Source organism: Capra hircus, chromosome 4 (assembly GCF_001704415.2).
Source record: "Capra hircus breed San Clemente chromosome 4, ASM170441v1, whole genome shotgun sequence".
Taxonomy (NCBI): domain Eukaryota; kingdom Metazoa; phylum Chordata; class Mammalia; order Artiodactyla; family Bovidae; genus Capra; species Capra hircus.
In genome coordinates, this window is record NC_030811.1 from 32635681 (window position 1) to 32651306 (window position 15626).

The following is a 15626-nucleotide window of genomic DNA, read 5'->3' on the forward strand; positions in this document are numbered from 1 at the left end:
GACAGAGGAGCCTGGTGGGATACAGTCCATAGGGTCGCAAAGAGTCAGGTACTACTGAAGCTTCTACATAGTATGCATGCACAGGTGTGATATTGGGGATCTATTAGCTATCAGAAGCATTGGTATTTATCTTTGGAATGAGAACAGGGAAGTTCTGAATGAGAGAAGTCAGGAGCTCTCCTCGGAGCCAAACTCCACAAAGGCAGTGGACTTTCGATATCTAATCTGAGCAAGCCCAGGAAAACCCATCTGTACCCAAAACTTGCCTTTCACGTTGGAATTCCTACTCCTGGGGTTGCTATTTCGATTCACAAACTGAAAATGTACTTCATTGGAAAGGACACTGGAGGCACCCAGTAAAGACTTGCTCAAGGTGCCACCCAAGGGTGGAGCCTCATAATCAGGGGACATCAAAAGGTGGGGAGGGAACTCCTTGTGGGCAGACTCAACCCAGCTCATGGTTTCGCCTCCTAGACTTAGACAGTTTCTATTCCAGTTACAATACACAAACTAAATAAGGACAGTTTTTGCCTTTCAAAAACCCTAGCAGAAAATGGTCTTTGATTTCGCACACTCTTGGGCTTATCTCTCCATGTGAATTCTGACAGTAAAACGATAAAAACTGAGATTTAATTTTAACTCATGTTGGTGAGTCTGGGGCAGTAAATGGAGATAATGAGCTAGAGAAATATTAATCCAGGTCGGTTATTTAAGGCCTGCCCTTTATTTGAGGAGAACACTATTGAAGCCACCTGTGCAAGACAATGAAATTCTTCAGTTACGTTTTGGTTTATCGCCGGTTGCTCCTTGTAGTTTTCACTGTGTTGATTTTATTGCCATTGCCACTCATCCTCCGCTCGAAGGTAAGTGAACCTGGAGAACAGGCTGGTGGGTTTTCTGAGGTATCGAATTGCCCTTTATTGTTGCTATGCAATTATCTGTCTTGGAGCTGGAAGGGTGGTGACACCTTGGGCTTGAAATCAGGATGGTTATACATTGTACTTTGTCCATTTCTCTCCCTTTTAATGATTAATGCTGTTGATACTCAGTGTGATTAACTAGAATAATTAAATAGTATATTCAGTCAGAATTGTTCTCTGCTTGGCGACCAGATGAGAAGAACAAAAGAATCATGACCCTTGAGATCTTGTTGGTCTAGTTATCAATCTCCAGGGAGCATCCCAGGTTAACACAGTCCCTTGCCCTGAGACTAGGCAGCAATGTGACACTGGTGGAAAGAGCTCAAAGGACAATCGGAATTCCTAGGGATGATCTGTGCTATGTGCTTAGCCTCTTCAGTCATGTCCAACTCTGTGACCCTATGTACTGTAGCCCACAAGGCTCCTCCGTCCACGGGATTCTCCAGGAAAGGTGATCTACTGCAAATTAATTTACTTGGCAGTTCCATGTTTTGGTGTAGGCCATGGAACCCCCTGGAAGTGCTGCAGCCCTTGGGGTCACAAAGAGTTGGACACAACTTAGCAAATGAACAACACAAGAACATTAGAAGAAGACACTGAAAACAAGGAGTAATTTTCCTTGTTTAATCAGAGAATCTAACACATTATTGCACATGTTCTGATCGTTTGAGGTTTTTTTTTTTTTTTTTTTTTTTGGTGTTCTTGTAGGGATTTTTCAGTTTCCTTCAAGTCTGGTCAATCTATTAAGTGTAGAAATATAAACCCAATGCATTTTTACTACCTTGGTAAAATGATTTGTATCTGCAAACATTTAGTGACTGCCTTATTTGTGCCAGGTGTGACAAGGGTCTCTTGGTGGCAAGAGAACAGTCCCCAGAGCCAGGCTCTCTGCTTTAGGTCCCAGGTTTCCACTTAGAAGCTATGTGACCTGGAAAAATTAATTGACCTTTCTGTGCTTCTATTTTCTCCTATGTAAAACTGGGATTGTAATGGGCTTGCTGTAAGGATTAAGTGAATGAGCACCCACCAAGAACTTACTTGGAGCTGTGGCTGGCACACAGTAAGTGGGTTAGTGAGAATCTCCCCAAATCTGTTAACCCTACAGTGGTGCGGTTCCCACCACCCCATGATGCCTTTTCTCTGAGTAGAAGAAAACCTTCCTGAGGTTCTTCTCTAACAAGCATTAACCAAGGTTATATGAGTGTGAGTAAAAATAGAATCACAGTGATTGAAATACTCCAGCCTCCCTCAGCAGTCTGCCACTGGTCTGAAGGAAAATTGTCGTTCAGTCACTAAGTTGTGTCTGACTCTGCAACTGCATGGACTGCAGTATGCCAGGCTTCTCTGTTCTTCATTATCTTCCAGAGTTTACTCAGATTCATGTCCATTGTGTCAGTGATGCCATCCAACCATCTCATCTCTGCCCCCTCCTTCTCCTCCTGCCCTCAATCTTTCCCAGCATCAGGGTCTTTTCCAGTGAGTGGGCTCTTTGCATCAGGTGGCCAAAGGATTGGAGCTTCAGCTTCCGCATCAGTCCTTCCCAATGAATATTCAGGGTTGATTTCCTTTAGGATTGAGTGGTTGGATCTCCTTGCTGTCCAAGGAACTCTCAAGAGTCTTCTCCAACACCACAGTTCAAAGGCATCAATTCTTCAGTGCTCAGCCTTCTTTATGGTCCAACTCTCACATGTGTATATGACTACTGGAAAGCCCATAGCTTTGACTATACGGACCTTTGTTGGCAAAGTGATGTCTCTGCTTTTTAATAAGCTGTCTAGGTTTGTCAGCTTTTCTTCTAAGCCTTTTTCATTCACAGTGTGAAGGAAAGTGAGATGAGATAATGAAAAGTCCTTTTTGGCTCTGCCAAGTTCTCCTTTACCAACAAAGCTGGTGAGGGGCCTGGCCTTGGCTTCCCAAGGCTTCAAGCTGTCACCTGGTGGGGGGTGGGGGGAGAAAGAATGACCATGAGGGGCTACAGCCTCTCAGGCTGGGTCTCTCTCAGCACTGAGGTCTCACAGCACCCTGAGGTGAGAGGGAAGAACTCCCCTCCCCTACTTTTTATCAGACATTGTTCGGAACCCCCAGATTCTTAGAGAATTTCTTGTGAAAACAGCAGGCAGCCCCCGTTGTCCTTGATTTGGTGGGTTTTGTTTTCAAATTCCATGTGATTCATCCTCCCCTCTTCCCCCTGCCCCTCCTACCCCAGCTAGCTCTGAGGACTCCTCTGAGTCTCTGGCAGCCACTAGATGACAAATGTGAAGCATAGACACAAGTCTTTCATCTGAATGCCACCCCCACCCCTCCACCCACTTCAAAGACTCATTACTCCTTTCCGTGTTCATATGGCCTTCTTTTTCCAACTCCTCTGGTCCTACATGTCCCCCAGACCTGGCTGACTCTTACCGTGAGTACCTCCTGATTCATACCTGGACCCCTGCTATATTTTAATATTTCTGGTTACTCTCAGCATAAAGTCCTTACTTAGGGCTGAGAAAGTAAGTTAAACCAGTCAAGACAAACTTTGTCCATGACTGCATATCATCTGTGCTGCTCCTTTGACATATACATGCTTGACACTTTGCTTATCTTAACATAATTTTCAGAGAAAATGAATATAAGCTCTTTGCAAGGGAAGGGCAAGTAAATAAATAAAAAACAATGTTCTCTGTGCATGATTCATTAACCAGAAAAAGTGTACTCTTGCTAAGAAATGTAGTCATTTACTTTTTTTTTTTTTTCCAAAGTGCTATGTCAAGAGTACATTAGGTCTGTGGGGAAACCTGACATCAAGTTGCATTTGATGAACTGTGTCCTCTTTCCTTTCCCTCTAATCAACTCATTTGTTAAAACTCAATTAACATTATTGGGAGGATTTTTCCAAGTACAATAACATAATTTCATTTTTTTGCTACTTTGAATGCATATTTAACCATTCAATCAACTGCTAATTAAACCCGAAGTATATTATTTTAACTGTTGCTTACAATGAAAGCAGAACTTTCTTTCAGAGAACTTAGGACTTTAGAAGGCATAAAATTGAAGTAGCGGCTACTTTGGTGTGGATTGAAGTCATTGTATTGTAACTTTCAGGCTACCAAAGTGTGAAGCCTATACTTCTAAACACAGAGTAACAGAACAACTAAAGAGTTCAAGCAAACAAAAAGTCAATTTTGCTTCATAAAAACACAGTAAATCTATACGATGGTGGAACTAATAAACAATAAATTATTGACTGATTTTTTTTTCATTTCCCTGCTGAATTTTGAGTTGTTTCTGTAGACAGGCCTTAACCCTTAGCTTAATTCAACCTTAATTAAAAAATGTAGCTTCAAAGATGAGAGCCCGTAAGTGGCTTTACCATGTAATGTTCAAAAAGGAGGGGAAGGGCTTTGCTTTGCAGAGCTTGCTTCTGTTCCAGGCATTCTACCAGCTGCTTTATCCAAGTTATCTTATTTAAGGTTCATTACAAACCAAGAAGACAATCATAAATGTCCTAGCATTCTCATTTTACATTTTCAGAAACTGACATTCAAAGACATGTGACCCAGCAAAGGCCACAGGGATGGTGTTGAAATGGGATTTGAACTCAGGTTCTGTCAGAACTCAGATTCATGCTTTAACAGTGGTTTTGTTTTACCCTTTTCTATATTTTATATTTTTGAAGACTTGCCTTCTATTTTAAATAGTCACAAAATGTGTGGCTTGATACTCATTTAGCAACAACTCAGGCATAACTCCTCACCATAATGCTTTAGAGAAGAGGTGTAAATTATTAGCCACTTCCTTAACTGACCTCAGGCAACTCAACTTCTTGAAGGTAGACAAGTGCAGTAATTTTATACCCTGGGGATGGACCTAGGAGAACTGGAGTAAGGGTCTCATGTATGTCATCTGCTGAATGTCCCAGAGTCCCAGCTCTACAAGCTAGTGCAATCAGCTTCTCAGGATGTGATCCCCCTTCTCTTCACCCTGGATGTCTACCATGAGTCATGGCATTAAGCTGGCATCTTACAATTTTTAGATGGAAGAGATTTTGCAACTGTGTATTTCCATGTTTTCATGGAAATAATATTTTATAGCAAAAGAAAATATTCATCACCCCAGAAACCTGTGGGTCTAAGTCAGACAGAAGTTCAAATTGAGTCCTTCTGAATCAGGTATTGTAATTGGTCAAATTTTGAAGATTAGACTTTGCGATAGAAACAAGTCAATAGCTTACCAATACATGGCTATACAGATGTCCAACCAACCTCTGTCTGACTCCAGAGCCATAATCTCAACCACAACTAAATATCTGTGTCCTATGTCTTCCAAGGGGAATAAGTATACTCCTGATACATTGGTATAAAAGTCACTTTACTGAAGGAATTTTATCTTCTTATTGCTTTACATGAAACATCAGAAATACTGTCTTTTTAATCATCACAAAATTGTAAAGGTAGTCCCAGTCCTTCCCCAATTAGTAGTTGTGTGCTTTGTGCTCAGCTGCGCAGCTGTGTCTGACTCTTTGCAAGCCCCTGGACTGTAGCCCTCCAGGCTCCTCTATCCATGGGATTTTGTAGACAAAACCATTGGAACAGGTTGCCATTTCTTCCTCCAGGGAATCTTCCTGACCCAGGGATCGAACCCATGTCTCTTGCATTTCCTGCATTGGTAGGTAGTTTCTTTACCACTGAGCCACCTGGGAAGCTCCAAATTAGTAGTTAGTGGTCAGTAAAAGAAGCCTGTGATGTAATTGATGTTCATGTAAATGAGTAAAATTAATCCTTGAAACTGAAATGTTCTCTCTTTGGAGAGGAACTACCTTAAATATTTCCAGATAAAAACTTGTTAAAATTGGCCTAGGCTACACGCCTTAGTTCCACTGATATTCCCCGTGCAACATTATTCTTTTACGACTATTTTTAGCAGCTTGTTAATTTTATTCTTCTCAGAACTCTGTGCTATTTCTTTGCTTATTTTTCCAGTTCTTGGCTCTTTGTATTTCTTGTGATGGAACAACATGATAAAAAGAAGGCCAGGTTTGTCTGACGAGTTGTAAGGGAAGAAAATTGGACAATAATATTTTCTGTTTGTAGAGTGCATCTCTTACTGATATGTCGGGCCCTCTGGTTTATGTGTTCATTATGGACCCCCGTTTTTTTCAGGAAGACAGTCCCACAGATATTGAGCAGCAGTCCTTAGTTGACTGGCTATAAATCCAAGACCAGATTTCAGATTTCTGTCAGATACTTTAGGATTTCCTGGGAAAATACTTTATGCCAAGAGAAAGTTGAAAAGAGGAGAGGGAGAGTCAGCTGAACAGAGCCTTGGTTTGCTCTACCAGCCACAGTCAGCGATGGAAGAAACACGGCTGAGAGGGCCGCCTCTGTGTCTGTGGCTGTCGTGGGCTGCTTCTGTTTCCTCCACAGTCTATGCCTCTGATGCACCGTGAATCTCAAAGTTATAATAGAAATTATGATAAGTAAAAGAAATAATACATAAGGAGAGACTTAGGTGCTCCATCTAGAAAAACTAAACAGATGGGAGAAATATAGCACTTGTAAAGAAATGTAAACCTTAAAGGGATAAAGGCTCTGATGGAAGAGGGGAAGTGGTAGGTTGAGAAGCCTGACAAAGGAAAGGAAAATGAGTGGGAGAGAATTTTAAAAGACCACAAGTGAGAGAAGAGGGAAGAGAGGAACTCGGAGAAAACATAAGGAACTTCTAAAGGGGCAAATGAAATTGGATATTGTTTTCAATGTTGGTCTAAAATATTGTAGGGATTTAAAATAAAGGGGTGTGTGCATGCTAAGTCATTTCAGTCGCCTCTGACTCTTTGCAACCCCATCGACTGTAGCCCACCAGGCTCCTCTGAGTGGGTTGCCATGCCCTCCTCCGTGGGATCTTCTGGACCCAGGGATGGAACTCACATCTCTTATGTCTCCTGCATTGGCAAGCAGGTTCTTTACCGCTAGTGCCACCTGGGAAGCCCAAGATAAAGGGCTAAATGCTATAAATGCCAAGAAAATGAACATTTTAGATACCAAAGAGCATCAGAATGATGGAGGGCAAGAAGAAAAGTAAACATAGAATCATGCTGATGGTAATGTGGTAGGAGATGAACAAAACCAGGAAATCCAAATGTGATATATATTTATTTCATGAATATTTGATGAGAACTTTCAAAGCCCAAAGTATGGTGCTCAGTGTACAGTGGCATCTTACGCAGTGGAGGGGGATTCATGTTTGGGAACGCATGTAAGAATTAAATATTTTAAAATTTAAAAAATAAAAAAATTAAAAATTAAAAATTAAAAAAAAATAAATTAATGTTTCTGCTTTCAAGTAGCTTGCAAGGTTGCTGAAAAGTTAATATATACCATGGTCAGCATTCATCACAAAATAGGGTTGTATATAAATCCATGCCAGTGATGGAAACATATCATTTATTTTATCGGTGTGTAGTTAAAGGGTGACTCTATCTAGGGAAGCAACATTCACCACCCCCTCCCTTCCCCTACCGTGCACAGTCCCGCTTGCCTACAACGTGCTGCTCCTTCTCTGTTCTTTGTCTCAGAGAATCGGCTGCCCCTCATCCAGGTCTGCAATCTGTGTGTCACGTCAGATCCCTCAGCTCCTCCTAAGCCCACGCCACTCAGTCTGTGTTCCTTTACCTCCTGAATCCACCTGCCTCCCATTTGAATCTTCATTTCCGTTCCTGCCGGCACTGTTCTCCTCTAGGCTGCCTTCAACTCTCTCTTTCATAGACCATTTCTCACTGTTACCCTCTGAAGTCTCCTGCCAGAGGACTATTTTTAAAATGTCAGCCTCATCCTGTTGCATTTACCACTGGTCCTAATTCTTCCATGGGCTTCCCAGGTGGCTCAGTGGGTAAAAACACAGGCAGATGTGGGTTTGATCCCTGGGTTGGGAAGATCCCCCGGAGGGGCCCATGGAAACCCACGCCAGGATTCTTGCCTGGAGAATCCCGTGGAGGAGGAGCCTGGCGGGACACGGTCCATAGGGTCACAAAGAGTCAGGCGCAACTGAAAGGACTGAACACTCACTGGTACCACCTCTTCTGTGACTCCCTTTTGCTGACAGGGGGAAACATCTAACAGAACTTGTAGATATGCTGGGTCTTGGGATTTTGCCATTTCTTTGTCCTAATAGCCCTCCCCAAAGCCCCCGATATCTGAGTTCTTCGTTCACACTTCACTATCTGTGCCCCTAGAGTACCCATGACTATCCTTGCCTTTCTGTCTTTGATGTGCTGTGTCCCCTTCAGGGAGTGCCCACTCCTCTCACCTTGCGCTTGCTGGGAAAGGCAGCCCAGGCTGTGATACAAGCAGAATCACTCTCCATGCGCTCATTGCATGATTGTGAAGACATCAGCCTCCACTGTACCGAGTATTCCATTTTGCCTTTATCTTCACGTCCCCCTCTACACTGCAGATACCTCAAGAGCGCAGAACACGCTGTTTACTTGTTTCCTCTGGCCCAAGCACAATGCCTGTCCTACAGTAGATGGTTGATAACTGTACTGAACGAAAGGATTAAAGATCTCTCATGGCAGAAGGATGCAGATACCTGAGCGAGATCGTATAGGAAGCAGAGGATACAGGAGAAAGGAGATGATGAAGGAACTTCAAATACAGTGTAAGAGCCACTAAGGGTCAGAACAAGAATGTAGGTAGGTGTATCAGGGGAATGGGGATGTGTCTCTTCCACGAAGCTCTTCTCTTCAAGATACATTTTTATACTCTGTTTGGTAATGATAAAGTGAATGTCTACTGTGAGCCTCCAGCAACCATTAGAGTAGTCAATATTATCCCCATTTTACAGATGAGCAAGCAGGTACTCAAAGAGGTTAAGCAATTTGCCCAAAGTCACACAGTCTCTAACGGGAGTGAGGATTTACAGACAAGCTGTCTGACTCCCAAACTCATCGACACTACTGCTTCCTTGCTGGGATTTACATCAGATTTTTAAAAGCTTGCGCCGTGCTGTTCTTGCATTTGTAATTACTAGAACACATATTTAGATGAGGTCTCCCACTGGATGGCAGAGCAACTATGACACAGGATAAACAGATCATGTGAGCAAGAAATAAACACTGGTTGTTTCAAGCTGCTGAGATTTAACCTAGGCTGTCCCAATTTATCTAGCATATTCTGAAAAACTCCCTAACTGGTTCTGTCAGACTGCCCCCTGGTCCATGCCCTCATCTGTAAATTGAATAAGATTCTTACAAGAGTTTTGAGCGTTGTCTGTGAATTGGCTGCCCCAGGGTCACCTGAGGTACTTGTGGGCGTGAAGTCCAGGATGCTGCATGGTTAAGACGCATCGTAACTCTAAAGCAGTTAACCCACAGCCGGCATTTTTAATCACACTCTAGCACGTCATCAGGTTGGAAAACAAGGTGATCTCTGGCTGTTTCCAGTTCCGCTGTGTGCGTGGGATGTGAACACAGAACATCTCCATTGCTAATTGGTTTCGGAAGTTAAATGAAAAGGAAATAAAAATTCCCTTGTAATTGACATAGTGGAGCCACTAATTGCCTTCCCTTGCTACCTATTTTGGGCTGAAAACGAATAAGAAATGCTAATTATTTTTCCTTAACTTTGTAGTTGAGCTTCTTACTCTCCATCTTCCAATCTGAGGCCAGTAGGAGTCACTTTAGGGTTTTCAGTTAATATGGATTGAGTCTTGAGAAATTCCTGCCACAGTAGTGGTAGGTGTGTCAGGAACCATGCAAAGCCCTTTACAGGCTCTGTCATATAATAATAGTGTTTTTCTTGTAGCACACAGATTCATAATGCGTGATTTTTCTTTCTCCCATCTTAATTGCTGTGCATTCTCTTTGAAAATCAAATGCTGTGACTGAGGCTTGTGATTGGTCCTACTTTTCTCAAGCTGTGCTGAGAGACCGTACCCACATATGTACTAATTCCACATATGCCAAATTACTCCCTAATATCAGTCAGTGTGTCATTAAAAAGGAGAAGAGGTGAAAAACTGCATTTTAAAGGCTAATTTTTATTTCAATTCTATCCAGAACTATAATTTAAAAGAGAGCTGAGGTGATTTTAAAATACAATCAACCACATTTCCCAAGATAACTTGACACTCAGAACTTTAGTCAGAGGGGAGTCATTATCCATATTGCCTTGTCATAGCAGCATTTGCCTTTTCTGCCTCTGTAGCAAGTTCCTGGCTGCACTCTCTAGGGGTGGTTAAAACTAGATACAACGATGATATTGTGAAATGAGGAAGTGACCCAGGCAAGTAAAAGCTTTAGTTCCAATTCAAGCTCATTAGCAAAAGAGATGAAAACCTCAGGAGAACTATAAAGACCCATTATGATGGGCATCAAAATATCCAGTGCCAGGCAAGTAGAAAAGAAAAGAGAAAAGGCAAAGAAAAGAGATTCCTAGACTAAATAATTTATGCCTAGTAGAATATAGGGATCTCCTATCTAGGGATCAAGGTTTATTGTTTAGTTACTCAATAGTGTCCAATTCTTTGTGACCCCTTGGACTGTAGCCTGTCAGGCTACTCTGTCCGTGGAATTTCCCAGGCAAATATACTGGAGTGGGTTACCATTTCCTTCTCCAGAGGATCTTCCCAGCCTAGGGATCGAACCCTCATCTCCTGCATTGACAGTTGGGTTCTGTACCACTGAGGCACTGAAAAAGCCCAGGGATCAGATATCTGAATAAAAACAGTAGTAGGAAAGACACTGAGGAAAAAAGCTTCAGTCATTTAATAAGTGCCGGGCACTTACTATATGCCAACCATTGTTTTAAGTGCTTGGAACAGGGTAGTAAATGAAATATAAGACGTGCTCTCATGAATGTACTTGGGTAGAACTCTACTACATATTATTAGCAATGTGATTGTTGATCCTTCATTCAACATGGAATTAAAATACCTACTTTATAGAATTTGGGGAAGGACTACATAAAACAAGTATTATACCTGGTATGTCACAGGCATTCATAAATGTTATTGTCCCCTCCTCTTACTCAATCAAGTCAGAAGAACAGATTCGTCTCTTTACTCAGCAAATATCTTCACCTTTGAAATGAGGTTTCCTATCTATAAAGCCTATGGTCAGCAGTCTGGATGAAATTTGTACAATGAAGTCCCCTCCACCCTATTCTCCACCATAAACACAACGCTGATAAACATTTTGATAAATCAAAATGGATCAGAAAAGCAAGCAAGGAGAGCAAACATGAGAGAGAAAGCTGTGGTCTAAAGTGCTCCCACATCGTTTTGGGGTCAGAATTAATTTCAGTGCCACAAACTAAGTGCTAGAGAGTGATTTTCTTGGCAGGTCTGAATGACCAAACAAAACAGCTAGGCTGACCGCTGTCTGTGGAAGCATTCAGAGGAAGCAGTTTCTGCCCAGCCCCCAGCCAGGACTGACCCAAACTTCCTGATCCAGCAAGATGGCTGGATTTGCATTGTTCTGGCAGGACTGAACCTCAGGCTGACAAGATAGAGCACATACCGGACTGCAAGCTGGGGACTGGCTGCAGGCAACTGTAAAAGCTTTAGGAGGACAGAAGGGAACAACACAGAAACAACTACCATGCAGGGTCAATCTGAAAACAAAATTTCAAACTGCAGGAAGACAATCAAGAAGGTCTGATAACGAAAACCAACAGAGACGGAAACACTCCAAATAGGATAAAAGAAAGGGAAATCAGTAGATGAGAAATGGGGGAAGGGATCCATAATAAGTAACATTATTTTTGAAATAGAAATGTATCAATTACACCAACAAATTGAATAATCTAGAAATGGATAAGTTTCCAGAAACATACAACCCATGAAGACGGAGTCATAAACAGAAAATCCTCAACAGATTAATAAAGAGTGTGAGGTGCTTGAATCATAATCAGAAACTTCCTAACAAAGAAAAGCCCAGGCTCAGAGCTTCACTGGTAAATTCTACCAAATATTTTTTGAAAGAATTAATGCCAATCCTTTCCAAACTCTTCCAAAAAATTAAAGAGAAGTGAATACTTTCAAACTGATTTTATGAGGCCAACATCCTGATACCAGAGTCAGACAAAGAGTTAATACAATGAAAGAAAATCACAGGTTCATATCCCTATAAACATGCACATAAAAATCCTCAACAAATACTAGCTGATCAAACTCATTAGCACATTAAAAGGATCATACAACATGACCAAGTGGGATTTATCCCTGGGATACCAGGATGATTCAATACATACAAATCAGTTAATGTGATGTATCACATTAACAGAATGAAGGATTTCTTTTAAAAATTACATGATCATATCCAGCTGCATGCAACAAATTCTGGTAAATTCTCTTTTCATTTTTATTATGTTACAAATATTTTCTAATTTTCCTGGTTATGACTTCTTAGATACACCCATCATTTAAAGTAGACATTTACTTTCCAAATACATGGGGTTTTCAAAGTAAAAATAATTATCACATTATCATCCCAAGAGATGCAGACAAATCATTAATAAAATTCAACATCCTTTCATGATTAAAAAAAAAAAACTCTCAACAAATAAAGTGTGCAAGGAATGAACCTTGGCATAATAAGGGATGTATATAACAAGCCCACATGTAACACCATCCTCAGTGGTGAAAAACTGAAAGCTTTTCTATAAGACTAGAAGACAAGGATGCCCACTCTTACCACTTCTATTTAATACAGTACTAAAAGTCCTAACTAGAGCAATTAGGCAAGAAAGAAAACAAAAGTCATCAAATTGGAAAGACGTAAATGATCTTCTGTGTAGAAAACCGTAAATACTCTACAAAAAACTTAGAACTGATAAACTAATGTAGTAAAGCTGCAGGATACAAAACCAATGTTAAAATCAGTTGTTTTCTACATGTTAACAACTATCAGAAAAGAAAGTTAAGAAAATAATCCCATTTAAAATAGCATCAAAAATAATAAAATACTTAGTAGTAAACTTAACCAAGGAGTTTAGCCTTCTACACCGAAAACTATAAAACACTGATTAAAGAAATGAATGGAGACACACATAAATAGAAAGACATCTCATTTCCTGGATTAGAAGATTTAATATGCTAAAATATGTCCATCTACCCAAAGCAATCTACAAATTCAGTGCTAACCACATCAAAATTGCAAAGACTTTTTTTTTTTTACAGAAATAGATAAAACACCCTTAAAATTCATATGTAACCACAAAACTTTGAATAACCAAAGGTTATCTGAGCAAAGAGAATAAAGCTTGAGGCATCCATACTTCCTGATTTCAAAATACATGACAACACTACAGCAAATAAACAGTATGATACTGGCATAAAGACAGATACTTAGGCCAATGAAACAGAATAGAGAGCTTAGAAATAACCCATTCATATATGGTCAACTGATCTTTGACAAGAGTACCAAGAATATACAATAGACAGAAGACTTGAATGCACATTCTCCAAAGATAATATACAAACGAGCAACAGACAAATGAAAAGGTACTCAATATTTCATTGATCATCAGGGAAATGCAAATCAAAGTCACAGAAGTTATCACCTCACATCTATTAGGATGGCTTTTACTTTTTTCAAAAAAAAGATAAGTGTTGGTGATGATGTGGAGAAATTTGTACCTTTGTACACTGCTAATAAAAATGTAAAATGATGCTGTCACTATGGAAAACAGTATGGAGGCTTCTTAAAAAACTAAAAATAGTTACCATATGTACAATCCAACAATCTCACCTATAGATATATAGCCAAAAGAAATGAAATCAGGATATTCAAGGAGTATTTGTACTTCCATATTCATTGCAGCATTCTTCACAATATCCAAAACATGGGAATAACCTAAATGTCCATGGGCTGATGAATGGATAAAGGAAATGTGGTGTGTATAGACAACAGAATATTTATTATTCAGTCTTAAAGAAAAAGAGGCAATCCTGTCATCTGCAGCTACATGGATAAACTGGGAAGATATTATGCTGAGAAATAAACCAGTAATAGAAAAAATACTGCATGATTCCACCTTTACGAGGCATATGAAATAGACAAGCTCATAGAAATATAGAGTAGAATGGTGGTTGCCAAAAGTTGAATGGATGGGGAGTTGTTCAAAGGGGAAAGTTTCAGTTATGCAAGATGAGTAAGTTCTAGAAATCTGCTGAACAACACAGTATCCATAGTTAATATTGTACTGTACACTTAGAATTTTTAAGAATGTAGATCTCATGTTATGGGTCTTTAACACACACACAGAAACAAACAAAACCCAAAATGGGGCCTGAGGAAACTTTTGGACATGATGGATATGTTCATTACTTTGATTGTGGTGATAGTTTCACAAGTATCTACATATGTCCAAAACTCAACTAATTGTATACAATATACATGTACAGTATTTTGTGCATTAATTAATCCTCATTTTAAAAAGAAATATAAAGCAAGAACAGGTGAATACAAAAAAAAATGACTAGTTAGAAATCTTAGAAATGAAAGTCTTCTCTGAAATTAAAAAGAATTAAAAATTTAAAAACTTAAGATGAAACTATAAACTTTAACCTGAGTGCACTTGAAGACATACTCAGTGAACTAAAAAAGAATACTAAGAATTCACCTAAAAATCAGACATAATAAGTAAACATGTTTTACATGAAAGAATGATTTGAAGGTAGATTTAGAATTCCCAACACACATGTGAAAGGTATTCTTGTAAAAGAGATTAGAAGAGAGATTATATTCAGAGTAATAATGGCTAATTTTTTCAGAATTAAAAAAGATATGAATCCTCAAACAGAGCATTTCCAAGTAAAAAATAATTTACTTAAATATTAGTTCATGTTTAGATACATCATAAATGAGACTTTGAAGGAGAAAACCATTGAAGGAGAAAAATTTAAAGCTACCAAACTATAAAGAGAAAAAATGTATACAAAAGGATGATAATTAATTTCTTATTTTTTTCAACAGTAATGAAGATATCTAGTAAAGATTCAGTTTAAGTCAGTTCAGTTCAGTCGCTCGTCGTGTCTGACTCTTTGCGACCCCATGGACTACAGCACGCCAGGCCTTCTGTCCATCACTAATTCCTGGAGTTTATCCAAACTCGTGTCCATTGAGTCAGTGATGCCATTCAACCATCTCATCCTCTGTGGTCCCCTTCTCCTCCTGTCTTCAATCTTTGCCAGCATCAGGGTCTTCTCCAATGAGTCAATTCTTCATATCAGGTGGCCAAAGTATTGGAGTTTCAGCTTCAACATCAGTCCTTTCAATATCACAATTCAAAAGCATCAATTCTTCGGTGCTCAGCTTTCTTTATAGTCCAACTCTCACACCCATACACGACTACTGGAAAAACCATAGCTTTGACTAGACAGACCTTTGTTTGCAAAGTAATGTCTCTGCTTATTAATATGCTGTCTAGGTTGGTCATAACTTTTCTTCCAAGGAGTAAGCATCTTTTAATGTCATAGCTACAGTGACCATCTGCAGTGATTTTGAAGCCCCCAAAATAAAGCCTGCCACCATTTCCACTGTTTCCCCATCTATTTGCCATGAAGTGATGGGACCAGATGCCATGATCTTTGTTTTCTGAATGTTGAGCTTTAAGCCAACTTTTTCACTCTCCTCTTTCACTTTCATCAAGAGGCTCTTTAGTTCTTCTTCACTTTCTGCCATAAGGGTGGTGTCCTCTGCATATCTAAGGTTATTGATAT

The 15626-nt window shown here is 39.9% G+C and overlaps 1 protein-coding gene across 2 annotated transcripts in view; it reads left to right on the plus strand.

Moving 5' to 3' along the window:
• Positions 723-15626, plus strand: part of SLC13A1 (solute carrier family 13 member 1) — a 101491-nt gene continuing 86587 nt past the window's right edge. Inside the window, exon 1 of one of the 2 annotated variants that reach the window (XM_005679402.3) lies at positions 723-863. In XM_005679402.3, coding sequence (XP_005679459.1) covers positions 765-863 — 99 coding nt within the window. In that variant the 5' untranslated portion in view covers positions 723-764. The remainder of the gene's footprint in view (positions 864-15626) is intronic. The other variant, XM_013963434.2, reaches the window with a different exon arrangement.